General features: G+C 42.1%; 1 protein-coding gene across 6 annotated transcripts in view; it reads left to right on the forward strand.

Annotated features, from left to right (window-relative positions):
* ARFGEF3 (ARFGEF family member 3) overlaps nucleotides 1-15,788 on the forward strand; it is a 101,788-nt gene that overhangs the window by 6,640 nt on the left and 79,360 nt on the right. For all 6 annotated transcript variants that reach the window (XM_054820502.1, XM_054820503.1, XM_054820504.1 and 3 more), the window contains exon 3: nucleotides 11,380-11,461. In XM_054820502.1, the coding sequence (XP_054676477.1) occupies nucleotides 11,380-11,461 (82 nt within the window). The remainder of the gene's footprint in view (nucleotides 1-11,379; nucleotides 11,462-15,788) is intronic.

Here is a 15,788-nt window from a genome sequence, read left to right on the forward strand (position 1 = left end):
CAAATGCTTATTTATTTCTTCAACATAGCTGTACACTGCACATCTCTGTACCTAAAAGTTGCAGAAAGTAGTTGAAATCAAATGGAGGTACAGGCTCAAGCCTTCAAGGCACCAATTCTGGGTGCCTAATTGGAGAGATATGAGTCTTGGCTTTCAGAGATGCTAAGTGTTTCTAAGTCCTTTCTGTGTTGGTAGCAGTTCTTATGTTCATTACTGCAAAAGCTTACATCCCTCTGTTATTTCACATTGCCTTTCAAAAATAGCCAGTATTTCTGGGGATTAGATCTGGAAAGTCAGAAGTCAGTGGTGAGTGGGGTCCTCTGTAATAACCAGCTTATGTCTAGTTCTGTCCCCCCTGTTTATGTCCCAGTAACAGAAGTAGTCCTTAAACTTAGCTGAACTCTGAAATATCTCTCCTCCTTGCATTTTTTTCCTATAGTCATGAGAATTTGTGGATGAAATTGGTAGTTCTACTCTGCCATTTATTTTTGCATCTCTAGCCTTGCATCTGACATACTTCTTTAGAAGTAGATGCAGCTTACAAACTCTTCAATAAAACAACATGCTCACACATTTTAGCTTGCATGTGCTCAACAAATAATAAAAGCAGTAAGTGTGGTGTGATCATCACCAAACATCCAATGCCATGGAGACTTCCAATCCAGTTAGCTTTGCAGGTAATTCATCCACTTAAATTATCTTGAGGCTTGGGATGCATTTTGGCTTTTCCATTGTGAAGAAGCGTTTGTGATTTCATCATTTTGTTCTTTTCCCATCTACTTGATTTTGTTCATAATTTCAGTTACTTTCTACTGGGAAAGTGTGAATAGGGAAGCTGGTTGGTCGGTCTGTCATCTATCTATCTAGCTATCAGATCCCCTGACCAGAAGAAAGGAGCAGGAAGGGAGGAATAACTGTCTCTGAGTGGTTTGGGGCAGTGTTTTTAGCATACCTCTCTCTATTTTACTCTCTTATTTTTGAAACACTTTGCTTCCTGCTTTTGCTGCCACAGCCACCTGGCATTAAGTGCTCCTGTGCTTTCCTCCTGAACCTGACTGCTGGATATGGACTCAGGCAGCTCAACCATTACAGAGTTGCTATCTGGCATTCAGCAAGTGGATGATGAGTTGCCTGGCAGGCGTCTGGCCAAGAAGAGTGGCAATGCGGACTACTGAGCTGCATCTCCTGTGTTGGCGATTTACAGGCTGGATCCAGACTTTTGGGGGCATTTATATAGCCCGTTTGGCATTTTGAATGGTGTATGTGTTCTGGTCTTGATTTAAAATGTTGTATTCCTAGTTCTAATGTTGAGGGGTGGGTGAGGGGAATATTTGGATCAATCTGCATGTTTAATCTGGGATATCTAACTGGCCCTATTTCTTGTCTGATGGGCAGGTATTTTTATCTCAGCAGAACTTTGCATCTGTTCTGGGACCCCAAAAGACAGCAGTGTTGGAGAGGAAAGGGGCCTATAGGTCAGTTTCCATCATGCATGTCTGAACTCTTGCTGTCAAGACAAGATTCCAAGTGTTGGAAGGCCTTTAGATCTAGGAGTCCTTAAAGACTAGTCCCTAGGAGTCCCCAGCCTAGCTGGGGTTATGGCTTTTGAAGGTATCAAAGGTTCAGTATTGTCATGGGAAAAGGTGCATGGCTTCTGAAAGATTATTTGTTACTCTTATTTGTAGATTTGTATGGATTTGTTTTTGTGGGGGTTTTTTTGTTTTGCTTTGTTTTTTAAAGTGCAGTGCTTGGTGTTTCTGAAACTAACTTTCTGCCCTTCGTGACTTTTTGTAGTAGTGAACCTTAATATTCACTACTGCTTTGGGTCTTTTTTCCTATTATGGATTCTTCTGAAAGTCCATTCTAGATTTGTGACAGAAGCCCACATTGTACTGGTTTTGACTGGGCTAGAGTTGAATTTCTTCATAGGAGCTGGTAGGATGGGAGTGTGGAGCAGCTGGGTGGGGCTGAGCTGCCTATTGGGGTTAACCCCCAACATAAGTTACTGTGGGATGTAATTCATTCAATCCGGGAATAGTACCAATAAAAGATGAGAGCAGCCATAGTTTTGAGTGTTTGTCCAATTTCTAACAATAAATGCAACTGAAATATTGCCCTAAGGATCTAAGGATGATAATAAGATAGCAGTTTTTGTGTTTGTTTTAAACATCTGATCACTTTTAGTGCTTGCAGAGGAGAAGGAAGTGAGAACATCAGGAGGCTGTTGATAATTGCCTTAGAGAATGAAATACAGTTGGACAGGGAAACCAGGGGGTGGAAGAAGAGAAGTGGCACTGAAACTGAGAGGACTGTTTTCCTGCTGAATGAGGCTCGAATCTGCTGTGATCTTTGTGTGATGTTGTGCAGGTCATGACTTTTCTTTGTTTTGAAAATGAAGGGGTGAGTGGGAACAATTAAAGCCTTTTCTCACAGTTCTTTTATTTACATTCCATGAAAAGTAACAAAGGTGCAGAAAATGCACTACCTCTGGTTTCCTTGAATGTTTGGTTACTTAAGAAATTGAATATGCTAAGGTGCAGTGAGCATAAAATTACATAATGCATTGTAAATGTGGGGATATTTTTAACAACCATCCCTTAGGTCTGTCAAGATTCAGCGTTGCACTACTGTGAGAGTTGAATGGAGTTGCAGATTGCAGCATTAAACTTCAAAGTGTAACTAGTAATGACCGGAAATAGTTCTGATCCTCCCATTTCTTCATCAAACTGTTTTCTAACTAACTCTAGGCCATACCGCTGTAATTGAAAAAACGAAGTCATTTGCAAGATGTCTGTGCTGTAGTGCCTCTGTGTCTCTTTCCTGTCCCCTCAATCCTACCCTGTCCCAGCACTGTAAAACTTCTCCTGATGGAAGTTTAATTCTTGTAAGATGCTTTATTTGTTCTTTTCAGTGTACTGAAATTTTGACACAGAAATGTTTTCACTGGAAAAATTCTCAGCTTCCCTTCCAAATATAGGGAAGAGAGGTTTCATAGAACAGCTCGATAAACTTTCAAAATTGTAGGCTGAGCAAGTCCAGCGTGTGCTCTGCCTCAGGCCAGGAGGCGTACGCTAAGTGAGGATGGATACTCTGCTCCTCACCTCATCTTGATGCTGTGCTTCAAATTATAATCAATAAAATCACCTAAAGGATATAGATTGCTTTATAATGAAGGTCTTGTGAAATTTAGGTGTGTCATCAAATTCCATAAGAGCAGAGTTAGTAAGTGGCTGTCGTACCATGCGCACAAAAGGCAAAAATCTACTGGGGTGGATGTTCTAGGGAGAGTGATGATAATGTCTCACAGAGAGATTACACTACAGCTTTGGAGACAGGAAGCCGCCTGATTATTATTTTGGCCTTATCCACTTTAATATTGTGTAGAATCTTCTGTTTTATCTCTTCTTCTCCTCTCAGGCAAAAGTACATGGTGTGCTTACGTTTTTTGTTTTGTTCTGTTTCACTTTCATCTTGACAACAGTATCAGGCTCCTATCTAGGAACTTGGTGTTTGTGTTGAAATCAAGATGTTATTAGTGAGTATAGCAAAGAAGCAAATGACCTTAGAAGCGCTCTCCAGCTGAGTGACTGTGCTAAGCTATTTAATTATGATTGTACGAATTCTGTGGTCTCGGCTGCATTAGGCTGGATGGAAGATTAAATTGTTCATGTTTGCCTTTCCCATGAGTAGAGCTATAGTTCTGCTGGTATGGCAAATCGATTTCTCTTGGCAAGTGTGTAAATAAAAATTAGAAATGCCACTGTGTCACTTTTTTAATACCAAGCAGTATTAAATTGCAGTCTCATTCAATGTTCCAGGTTGAAAAATTGTTCTAGCTAACAAACTGTATGAAGTTACATTTAGGCATTATTCCTCAGTTCCTTTTCCTTATGTTATTAAGTGTCCTCTGATAAGCAAGTCTTATGCTTCCCTCCAGAGGCAGGTTCACTTTGGTGTTGGGTGAAGTGATAGCTTTGTGTCTTGGTTTGAAAAGCCAAAGGAGGGGGGGAATACATGAAACAAAGAGGATGGAAAAAGGAAATACTGAGCTGGAGGGGAGACCCAGAGGGAACTCCAAGAGAGAGCTGATGTCAGCAGATGAGGTGAGAGAGAATCAGATACAGAAAGAAAAGGAGAGTTAAACCTCAAGTCATATGAAAAGAAGCCTTTCCATTGTAACTGGATAAAAGTGAAGAGGTTTGTACTGTGTGGGGAGAAAAAGATTTTTTTTTAAATTTATTTATTTTTTTTAAAGAAGCTGCAAGTGTTGAGGAAGAAAAATCATAGAATCATAGAACGGTTTGGGTTGGAAGGGACCTTTAGAGGTCATCTAGGCCAACCCTCCTGCAGTGAGCAGGGACATCTTCAACTAGATCATGTTGCTCAGAGCCCCGTCCAGCCTGACCTGGCTTTCACCCAGAAATTATAAAGTTATTAGTGAAGGTGAAACTTCACATGGTTATGTGAGAGGAAAATCTCTTGACATGGGAAACATGCACACAAGTGTCTCTATGCTTGTGAGTAACTGGAGTAAAATCCTGCCCCTGCTGAAGCCATCAGAATTTATATCAACATAGTACAACAGCACTCTCTGAATTGTTTTGTGATTTGGTTTGGGGTTTTTTTGTTGTTTTTCAGGATCTGTAAACTGCAACACCAACTGCTTGTTCATTCTTATGTAGTGCTGTAATATCGAAGTTGTCTAACAGTGCGTGATCATCTTGTAGCAGTACAGCATCATAAAGATAATTTATTGCAGTTTTTTGTTGAAAATAAGGGTTCTAACTGGAAGGCTTCAAATTTTAACTTTTATCCTATTGCTCTAGGAGGTCTCTAAGTACTATCAACAAACTTATATTTGCATAGGTATACTAATTTTAGTGCTGAAGGAGTCTGTTGAAGTCATCTGATCCATCAATTCCAATCATGGAATGGTTTGGGTTGGAAGGGACCTCAAAGACCATCTAGTTCCAACCCCCCTGCCATGGGCAGGGACACCCTCCACTAGACCAGGTTGCCCAAAGCCTTTATGCAACCTGGCCAGCTTCCTTCACTGTGGAGTCATGAGAGCTTGCCCTATATTTGTACACTGCAAGCTCCAAACATCTGTCTGAGCTCAACTGTAATACTCTTTGCAAGTGGGACGGTCCTATTTCTGCTGTAGATAAAATTAGGCATTCCTGTAGAATGAGAGCAAGGACTTAAAATCTTCTTTCTTGAAGAGCTGTTGCTTGAAAAAGGATATATTTATTTCCTGTTCCTCCTCCAGGTTTTAAGTACTTCGATTATGAACCATAAAGTTGTTGGTGGAGTATTTTACCAATGTTCTCTAAGCTAGCACAGGAAAAGAAGAGTTATGGATATTTCTACTTTTATATGAACATATGTACATATATACACTGCTGGAGTTTGTTTTACACAAATTAAATCACCCCCTTTTTGTGTAGGGACAGTATTTGCTTCTGTTTGGTTTATTTAAGGGTGACAGCTAGGAATACCTATAGAATTTTGAGAATTTGTCTTTATCCTTTGTTTTCTCATGATGGGCCAACTTTTCTGCTTGAATAAGTAAGGCTAATGGGGTTACACGCTGTGATACTTTGTTCATTTTAAGCAGCCAGGACTGAGAAGTTCTTCTGAACTGTCAGTGTTACTCTGACTGAAAAATGTCAGATTCTGGCTATGACTGTTATCCTGCCTAACAAACAGCATATCAGAAAATGGCAACACCCATGAATCAAATTCTTATCTGTTCTTTGACTGGGCTGTGAATTATGCTGCGTAATGCAAATTATATGTTGATAAGGCCCTGAGGTTCTAAATTTTGCTTCTGCTATGTAATTTTCTGGGGGAAGATAATGCAGAGAGATGTCTTATTTTTAATCTCTCTTTATTTTTAGTCCCGTTTCTGAAAATTAATATAGTTATCACCATTTGTGTGACGGGAAATAACTCTTACAGTGGTGACAAATACTTCATTTATAGTGCCTCCTTCCCTAAGTCAGTATCATGGAGGTGAAGGTGGGCCATGAGACTGTGTTCCAGGCACTAACAAGAAGAAGTTCAGATCCGGCCATTTCCTATCTTCATTACACTTTTCATCGTGAGAGTGAATTAATGAGGCATTATTCTCCTCTCACTAAAGGCTTTTTCCACTACAGTGCGGATAGAAAGATTTTCACGATCTCTTACTTACAGCAGTAATCTGTCTTGCTCTGACCTTTTTGGCAGTCTGTTTTGACTGGCCTGTCATAGCATCCCTTGTGACAGACCTGCAGGGAAAGAGGTAGGTTGTTGAGCCATGGCAAACTTGGACGACTAGAAAGGTCATTGTAACCCAGCATGCTGAATATAAAGGCTATTTACGTTCTCATGACTCATTCTGCAGTTTACAAAGCTGACAGTTGTGGAGTGGGGTAGCTCAGGAAGGACAACCTGTGCTCCTGGAGGTACTAGTCCTGGATTATACACTTGGTTCTGTCTCTGACCTTTTTGCTTGATCCTGGGCAGGTCGCTCAGGTTTCAGTCCAGATACCACGGAGGTCTAGTGACAAAACTCCAGGTAGTCTCAGTAGGAACAGGACTGCGTCTTCGTCCTTGGTGCTCTCTGCGTACTCTGTTTTGCAAGTACAAGGTCCACGCTTACCAAATGCTGTTTTCTGTAATGGACTGCCTGTTAGTGCAAATGGCTACTGGTTTCTAGTGACCTTAGAATATATATTTTTATATTTTTTTTTTTTAATTGATCTTCTGGGTCAGGACAGGAGGGCAATTGGCACTCTTTGTTTTGAAGGGAGGGGGCTGCCATCATGTTATACTCATTTGTTCAGTATTTATGTGTTATACCAGATTTTAATAGAAACACTGTGCTTAGGAAAGCTGTTCATGTCTGCAATTACTTTCTGTGCTGTAAAATCATTCTTCCAGACCCTTGTTCTGGAGTGACTCTCACCATATCCTTTGCACAGGTGACCTTAGACAACAGCAGCAGATAAAGAGTGGTCCCTGTCTTCTCTTCTGCTGTCAGGGAAAGAACACAACAGCCAGGATCTGTTATTGGTGTCTCTCTTTTTTTTTTTTTTTTTTTTTTTTTTTTGGTGGGGTGTGGGTGAGTAGTAGGTTTGGTTTGGTTTTTAAACTAAGCTGTATTTTGAGAGCACTGCTGTGTGGATATAGGCAAACAATGCAATTAGTGTGGATTTCAGCATAGTGCACCACTTATATTTGAGCACATCCTTTTTCTTCACTATCATTCCTTCTTTATACCATCTCAACTTCTTTCTTCCCTCTAGCTTCTGTTTTCATTGCTTTGTTTCATCTGTCAATGCCCAGGACACTTTATCCTGAAGCTTTTGGTAGCTTCTTGGTAGCTTCCCCTCTTCCAAGTCAAAGGTGCTCCCTTCCTTTTGTGCACCCTCTGTGTTGTACTTGACTCATCTCATTCAGGTTTCAGTTGGTATTTGTGCCTAAAACTGTGTGGTTTGTGTCCGTATGTCCACACCTGCATTCATTAGTGTGGCAACTTAGGAGTTCCAGTGTGAAACTAGTTTCTGTACAGTAAGGTAAATGGAAAACATTCTTAAACGTGTTTTGAAGTATATTGATGTGCACCAGCTTATTCTGAGAAATTCACATATGTAAAATGTCTTACATGTGTAGCATTACAAAACCTGAATGAATTGTCACTTGATAATATAGATCTGCAGAGAGTGGAGTAAGCAATGAGATCCCATGGTGTGGGATCACTCAAAACAGGGTGGAATTATAAAAGGGACTGTAAGGTCTAAGAGGAAACCTCAATCCCTTTCTTCATTGCACTCTGAAACAAATCCTGGTCTGCATTATCTCTTGTGCAGCCTTATCGAACCCAGTCTTAAGTGGTAGACCTTGGTAGGGACCAACTGTGTTAATTTACGTCATCCTCTCCCATTCTGCCTAAGGATTATCTGCCGTGTCCTTCTGTGTTCTCATACTGGCAGATGATGCATTAAAATGGCAGGTCAAACTGAAGTGTGGAAGATGCTCAAACTAATCAAACATTGTGAGGTATCTCTGCAGGTGTTTTATAGCTGTAGCATGGAAATGCTAAAGATTTAATTGACTGGGTAACAAGAACAGGAAATGACACAATGGCAATTCATTTTCTCCGAGAATACAGTAGGAACACAGGCTGCAGCAACCTTAATTAGATTTTCAGTTAAACATTTTTAGCAAGGATGGGAAGTTCAGCTAATTGAATCTGTTCTAATTTCCATCCTCCTGTTAGTCATTTTTTGCTCTTCATTTTGGGAGATATCTCAAGAAACAGCTCTCATTGTTCTCTGCTCATTGCAGTACGTGGTGACAGATGGTAGGCAACATGCTGATGTGCAGGGTAGCTACACATAAGCCATAGGAGCTCCCACCTGTCTTCATTATAATGAAACTGAACTGGATCCACTCCAGTGACTTATGACTGCCTTCCCTTTCCCCTCTCCTCCCAGTCTCCATCCACTTTAATGTGAGAATAAGTTTGTTGTGTATTAATAATGCTCCAAACGTTTATATGCTGTGCAGTGAACCGTATAAAGTCTAAAAGAAATGTGGTGTTCTGCCCTGAAGAGGTGCGGGTCTAAATAATTGTCAGTTTTTAGCATCCCTGCAGTTAGTACTATACACTACTGTGATTTTTTTTTTTTCTTTTTCCTGTGTGTCTGGCTGATTGAATACCAGTTAATACACAGGTACCTTGTTTTGGCACCTGTTGATCTACTAATTTCAAATGTGAATTCTGTCCCAGAGGGTGATCGTGACAACTTCTTTTAAAAGAGTATGTCAAAGTCACAAGGTAAAAGTTTACACTTAAAGGTGCTTTGTGGGTTAGAGGTGTATTGCTGTGGCACAACTCTAAACTAGAAAGTACTATCACAATTTACCTGCATGCTACCTATACGTTCCCAGGTTCAGGCAAAGCTGGCTGTAGATACATGGGCAGTAGCCAGCTCTGTACTGGCTAGAGGATTACTGCCTGAACCCTGGAGTAGATGTTTTGGCAGTTTCTGTAGATCTGGATGATATAACACTCTATGAGGAAATATTTCCTGAATGTTCGGTAGTTCAAGCTGTTTTGGATGCTAAACCTGCAGGTTTTAAGAGTCCTTCTAGTTACATTGATTCCAGAAACATTCCAGAAAGGAGCTTCTGAGAAAATTGGGCTTTGTGCCTTCCTGTTTCTTAGAGTATCCTAAATGAAGCAAGTTGTTAGCTTTTAGTTAGAAACCTATTTTAAGATACACGTGTAGTCTGCTTCAAGTTCTCTAGAAATCTGCGTAATTCGTATTTCTTTTAAAAAGCTTCTTGTGGTGTTATGCCAAATGGCCTTTTTCAAATTCCCATGACCTCTGAAGAAGGTACAAATATGAAGAGACCTGCAGATTCTCAAGAGGTCTTTGCAAAGTACAGAATCTTGCTAGGTTGCGTAACTGAGCCATGCTTGTGACTCTCAAGCCTTTAATTTATCGTTTAAGGAATGGGTTGCATTTCAAAGAGCAAATAGCAGATTTGTGCTCCTTGGGGTAGCTTGTGATGTGTGCTTTTTTGCGAAAGGTGGAGAGAAAGGAATACCAACTGAATACACCCAAAACAGAGTTGACTTCTCAGAGTGGACATTCAGTCTCTTCTGCAAACAGGATCCACTGAAGGAGTTGCAAGTTAGGTTCCCCAAAGCTGAGACGGCCAGTGTTTGGTAATTTCCATTTAAGTTTTTTAAAAAGCAAGTTCAGGTTGTAGACTGCCAGTTTTAGGGGGAGGTTGCTAGGTTAATGGGCAGACTGTGGCAAAGCATGGCTTTAGGTAGCTTTGACAACACGTCTGAAACTGCAGTAATCACTATTGCTCTAACCTAGGGCTTCTCCTTAATTAGTTACGAAGGGAAGATTTGTGACAGGAGCAGAATATGCATGCTAGTCTACTGCATGTGTTTTGTGTCGGAACTTGAACCTTTAGAGTTGTAGGAGAGTTAGTCAATACCTTAATTTTTATATGCTTTTGGGCAAATAAACTATTTATCAGTGGGTCAACTGAAACTAAGTGAATTCAGGTCAAAGGCAGCTCACAGGAGCAAAAGAGGAAAAACACTTCAATTTGGTATTTTTAGAAATTAAACATCTTTGAGTCTGCTTTGAAAAGACAGGATTTTTGGAGATGTGTTTGAGTGCATTGCGACTTGACAAAGAAGAATACTTCAAATGGAACAAGTCAGGGCTATTTGGTTTCCAGTTGGGTAAGAAAAGACTCAACTAGTTGTTTTCTGTTCTGTCTTACCTTGCACACACTTGTCTCCATGGGGAAGAAATGAATGCAATTCCAAAAGGGCTTCTTGGGGTGCAGTGCGGACAGCTGGAGAATCAAGACTCTTGAGGGCTGGCACAGAATGGTTTGCCATAAGCAAGTATGTCTATACAGATGCAAAAATAGACTCTGTATGTACAGGTAGGTGCCTCTTATGATACGTGACCTAATGAAGTGTTGCAAATCTTCAGGGAGACTGCAGTTGGACATGGGCTGAGTATCTCTGATCAGGAATGAGTTTCCTGTCAACTAGCAGGGTTGGCCTAAAGGGCTTGTGGTTTCTAGGTGTTCCTCAGATGCTGCAGCCTTTCTCTGATAAGGAGCAAGGAGTAAAGAGAGAAGTCACAGCTCCAGGCACTGTTTGGTTTGGTCACTAAATTAAAAAAAAAATCAGTATCTGGGCACTGAGTCAAAAGCGTCTAACATACTATCCTAATTAGTGATTTATTTTAATATTAAAAAAAATGGTGGTGTTCTGTAATCAAAGTACAGCTTAGTCTAGCACATGCTAATTCAGGTGTGAACAAAACTCATTAGTGTACATTTGCTTTTGTCTGCACCATTTGTAGTTGGGAGGGAGCTAACATGACAGGACACACTGTACTGTAGAGGAGGCCATAGACCAAAACTTGACTAATAAAAAGTGGATTATGAGACCACTTTTCTAGCAACCTGAATATTAAACAGAAGGTAAGTGACTGAAGTGTAATACTTATCACACTGAGTTGAAAGACCACTAGTGATCTGTGAATTCCTTCTTTATGCTTTGCACATTCATGGATGCTCACAGAGGGCTAACAGTTGGGAAGTATTTTGTGAAATTTCAATTAAAAGGCCATTCTTAACAGTATGTGAAGGAATATGCCAGCTTTCTTTAGAGGGTAAAAGTGCTTCACAGTGTTGGGAAGTTCTCCTTGATGCAAGTGTTATCTTATTGAAAGTGATACAGCCCTTCTGGAATGTTACAATGTTACTCCTTTGAATACCAATTTTAGTTCCATTGTTCCCTCTCACTTTTTTACTTTTTTTTTTTTTTTAAATTTTCCTCAGGGAGAAGTGTCTCCTTCCTCTCCAACTGGCTCTGGAATCAAAGAGCATGAAGCTGGCCCAACAGGCTCTAGCAGGGATGCAGGTATGGATTTAGAGTGGGGGTGTGTTAGTAGACAGTGGGTGTTAAGGAAATCTAGGCTTTTCTTTTGAAAAATACTACAGAAAGTGTCTATCCTCAGGTGGACCTAACAATACTGTTCATGTTTCTCTAACAGTGTTCAGAAGTTACAATGCAAGTAAAGGCTGGTGATTCTGTAGAAGCTAAAAATGTTCAGCAGATAGGTGGGAGTTCCTGGCTTTCAGTGTTGAAATGGAGATGTACTCTTCCTTCTGTGGCCCTGTGCTACTCTCAATAAGCCTTGCCACTGCTAAATGTCTTAGAAACTAAGCTGAGTCAAGTTTTTAGTTTTCTTTGATTAGAAGAGAAGGCTGGAGTGCTTGAAAGATGGAGAGGTTAATAATGGATCTGGGAGCTGCATTCTCTATGTGTGGGCACTTTTCAGGGTTTTTTGTACACTGACAACAGTAGGAGTAGCATCTGATTTGGAAGTTTATGAAATTGCAAAAGAAAACAGCAGTGCAGCACAAGGAACAAAAAGACGAGTTTGACATTATAAAAACTAAAGCATTTACCTTTCTTTTAATTGGACAAATGAGTATATATCAGTAGATACTTATCACTAGGGGGATGCTAGTTGTGGAGAAGGCTGGTACACTGCTGGAGTGTAAAATGCATGCCACCATTTTCCAAAAAGAAATTTCTGCCTCAAAGGGCAGGCATGAAGTTCTTTTGGGAGTATAAGGATGTAAGTGGATCATTCAAATCCACTTAATTCAGCGTATGAGGTGTCGGGCATTTGGTTAGTGTGCTCCATATTGGGGCACAACATGATTGTAGGAGGCTCTAGCTAAGGTATAAAGGTACTTTCTGAAGGTTACTGTAATTATTGGGCTCTGCTAGAAGACACATATCACCTTTGTGCAGTGTAGTACTCTGGTCTTACTCTGAGATCCTGTGCCCTGTGTTTCAGATATGTGAGAGGTGGCAGGGGATTGCTTTTAAAGTGAAAGCAACAGTAGACTAGTGGAACTTGAATATATGTCTACTCTTGTACTGGTGCACTTACGCCTGTTAGAAGAACATTGTAGAGTTGTGATCAACCAAGAATAGTGGAGGAATTATGAATGATCCACTGTCCACTGTAGTATAAGTTCCTTGGGAACTCTCAGTGAAGATAAATTTTATCTTTTTGTTCCTCTAATTTACTGCACATACACTTGACTTCTGCAAGAACTGGAATTGCGAAGTTGCAGATTTGCAGCATGGTACCTTAAATAAGAGTGTTACCTCCTCTAAAGAAACCTAAAAAAGTAATCCAGGCAACGATACAGTCCTTCATCTGCATTTATGACATGTGAAGTTATGAAGGACAAAAAAGCAAATGACACAACTGATGCTATGGAGATAGGTTAAAAAATAGGATAAGAGACAAAAATAAGATGAAGTACATCTTGAATTTACCAAAAGTAGGTCACAGGCTCAAAGGATGGTTGAGGTTGGCAGAGACCTCTGGAAGTTGTCTAGTCCAACCCCCTAGCTCAAGTAGGGTCACCTAGAGCAGATTGCCCAGGACTGTGTCCAGGTGGCTTTTGAGTATTTGCAGGGATGGAGACTCCACAGCCTCCCTGGGCAACCTGTGCCAGTGCTCAGTCACCCTCGCAGTAAAGTGTTTCCTGTGTTTCAGTCTGCGCTCATTGTTTCTGGTTCTGTCAGTGGGCACCGCTGAAAAGAGCCCGGCTCTGTTCTCTTTGCACCTTCCCTTCGGATATTTATATACATTGATGAGATCCCCCCGAGCCTTCTCTTCTCTAGGCTAAACAGCTGCTCACTTACTCTCAGTGGGATGGGGGAGAGAATTGGAAGGGTAAAAGTGATAAAATTCATGGGCTAAGGCAAAGTTTAATAGGGAAAACAAAGCTGTGTGTGCAAGCAAAAGAATGTAAGGAATTTATTCACTACTTCCCATCGGCAGGCGGGTGTTCAGCCATCTCCAGGAAACCAGGGCTTCCTCACACTTAACAGTTAATTAGGAATACAAATACCTTAACTCCGAATGTCCCCATCCCCCCTGTTTCCTTCTTTCCCCAGCTTTTGTTGCTGAACACGGTGTTGTATGGAATATCCCTTTGGTCGGTTGGGGTCAGCTGTTGCAACCTCTTGTGCACCCCCAGCCTACTTGCTGAGAAACAGAAGTCCTTGATGCTGTGTAGGAAGAAGAAGTAGGAATGAACCAGTGAAGTGTGCTACAGACTTGAATCTAGGCAGGAGCATCAGTACAAAAAAGCAGAATGTACAGGGTGAAGTGGGCTGCTCAAAGACTCACTGGGACAGAGCAAGGTTGTGTTCCTGGGAGCTAAGACAAGGTAGTTTTGCTCTGTCATGGGAACTTTGAAGAAAATTGGAGCTGGGAAAAGACTTGAGTGGGTACATCTATTGCAGGATGCCTACCACTAATAAGAGGCACCCATGAAGATGGTTATAGACTAAATGGAAGAGACATTTCTAGTAGAACTCTGAGGAAATAGTGCCACTGGGCATGTGTGTTGGGTTTGCATGGCAAGGTTTTGGTAGCGGGGGGGCTACAGGGGTGGCTTCTGTGAGAAGCTGCCAGAAGCTTCCCCTGTGTCTGATAGAGCCAATGCCAGCCGGCTCTAAGACGGGCCCGCCGCTGGCCAAGGCCAAGCCAATCAGCGCCTCTGTGATAACATATTTAAGAAGGAAAAAAAACCGGTTAGGGATAGCTTTTGCAGCTGGAGGGAGGAGTGAGATGATGTAAGAAACTCTGCAGACACCAAGGTCAGTGCAGAAGGAAGGGGATGAGGTGCTCCAGGTGCCGGAGCAGAGATTCCCCTGCAGCCCGTGGTGAAGACCATGGTGAAACAGGCTGTCCCCCTGCAGCCCATGGAGGAAGGATGAGGGGGTGTAGAGATTCCACCTGAAGCCCATGGAGGACCCCACGCCGGAGCAGATGGAGGCACCTGAAGGAGGCTGTGGCCCGTGGGAAGCCCACGCTGGAGCAAGCTCCTGGCAGGACCTGTGGACCCATGGAGAGAGGAGCCCACGCCAGAGCAGGTTTGCTGGCAGGACTTGTGACCCCATGGGGGACCCCACGCTGGAGCAGTCTGCTCCTGAAGGTCTGTACCCCGTGGAAGAGACCCACACTGGAGCAGTTTGTGAAGGACTGTAGCCCGTGGGAAGGACTCACGTTGGAGCAGTTCATGAAGGACTGTCTCCCATGAGAGGGACTCCATGCTGGAGCAGGGGAACAATGAGAGGAGTCCTCCCCCTGAGGATGAAGAAGCGGCAGAAACACCATGAGATGAACTGACCGTAACCCCCACTCCCCGTCCCCCTGTGCCGCTGAGGGGGGCGGAGGTTGAAGCCGGGAGTGAAGTTGAGCCCGGGAAGATGGGAGGGGTGGTGGGAGGTGTTTTAAGATTTGATTTTATTTCTCATTCCTCTACTCTGTTTTGCTTAGTAATAAATTAGATGAATTCCCTCTCTAAGTTCAGTCTGTTTTGCTGGTGACGATAATTAGTGAATGATCTCTCCCTGTCCTTATCTCGACCCATAAGCTTTTCGTTGTACTTTTTCTCCCCTGTCTAGTGAACGAGGGGAGTGATAGAACGGCTCTGGTGGGCACCTTGCCCCCAGCCAGGGTCAATCCACCACACCATGTTGGGAGATACTGGCTCAGATACTGGCTTTTCCCAGGCAAAGGGAATCTGATCAGTCTAAAATATTCAGTCTGAAGTTCAGTCAATCTGTAGTGAACACACTCTTATGTATGTTTGTGGTCCTCATGCCAGTCGCTTGCTAACAGTACTCTTCTTCTTGAGGACTTGATTGCCTCCATTATTAGTCAACTTCTGAATGACACAAAGCACATCTTGTCAGTGATCGGAAGCGCCACCTCCACAGTGCTTGTGCTCTCTGCCCTGTCAGAGTGAGATGAATGATAGCTGACTCTGTCTCCTGCTGGGCAGGGTATCTGCTAGCACTAGTTCGAGGCCAGGATACTAGCCTGAGTGGAGTTTTTGGTTGTAGTTTTTTCGTGGGGGACACACTTGAGGGTTCCACCCTCTCCCTGCTTCTAAAATGTCGAGAGGTTTTGCTGAGGGCATTACTTGGAGTGGTTTGTGATCTCTCACATCAGTTAGTGATGTCTGCTTACTTCTGGACACTGGAGAAGTGGCATGAGGAAAGATGATACCGGAATGACAGCTGATTCAGAAGATGTTAACTGTCCTCTCATCGTGGCATTGATCTCCCAGTTTTGCTGTACTCTCATACTTTATGTTATTAGATCAATTTGAAATTTGTACATAGAAAACATAGCCACCATGGT

The sequence above is a fragment of the Grus americana genome, chromosome 3 (genome assembly GCF_028858705.1).
Source record: "Grus americana isolate bGruAme1 chromosome 3, bGruAme1.mat, whole genome shotgun sequence".
Lineage (NCBI taxonomy): Eukaryota > Metazoa > Chordata > Aves > Gruiformes > Gruidae > Grus > Grus americana.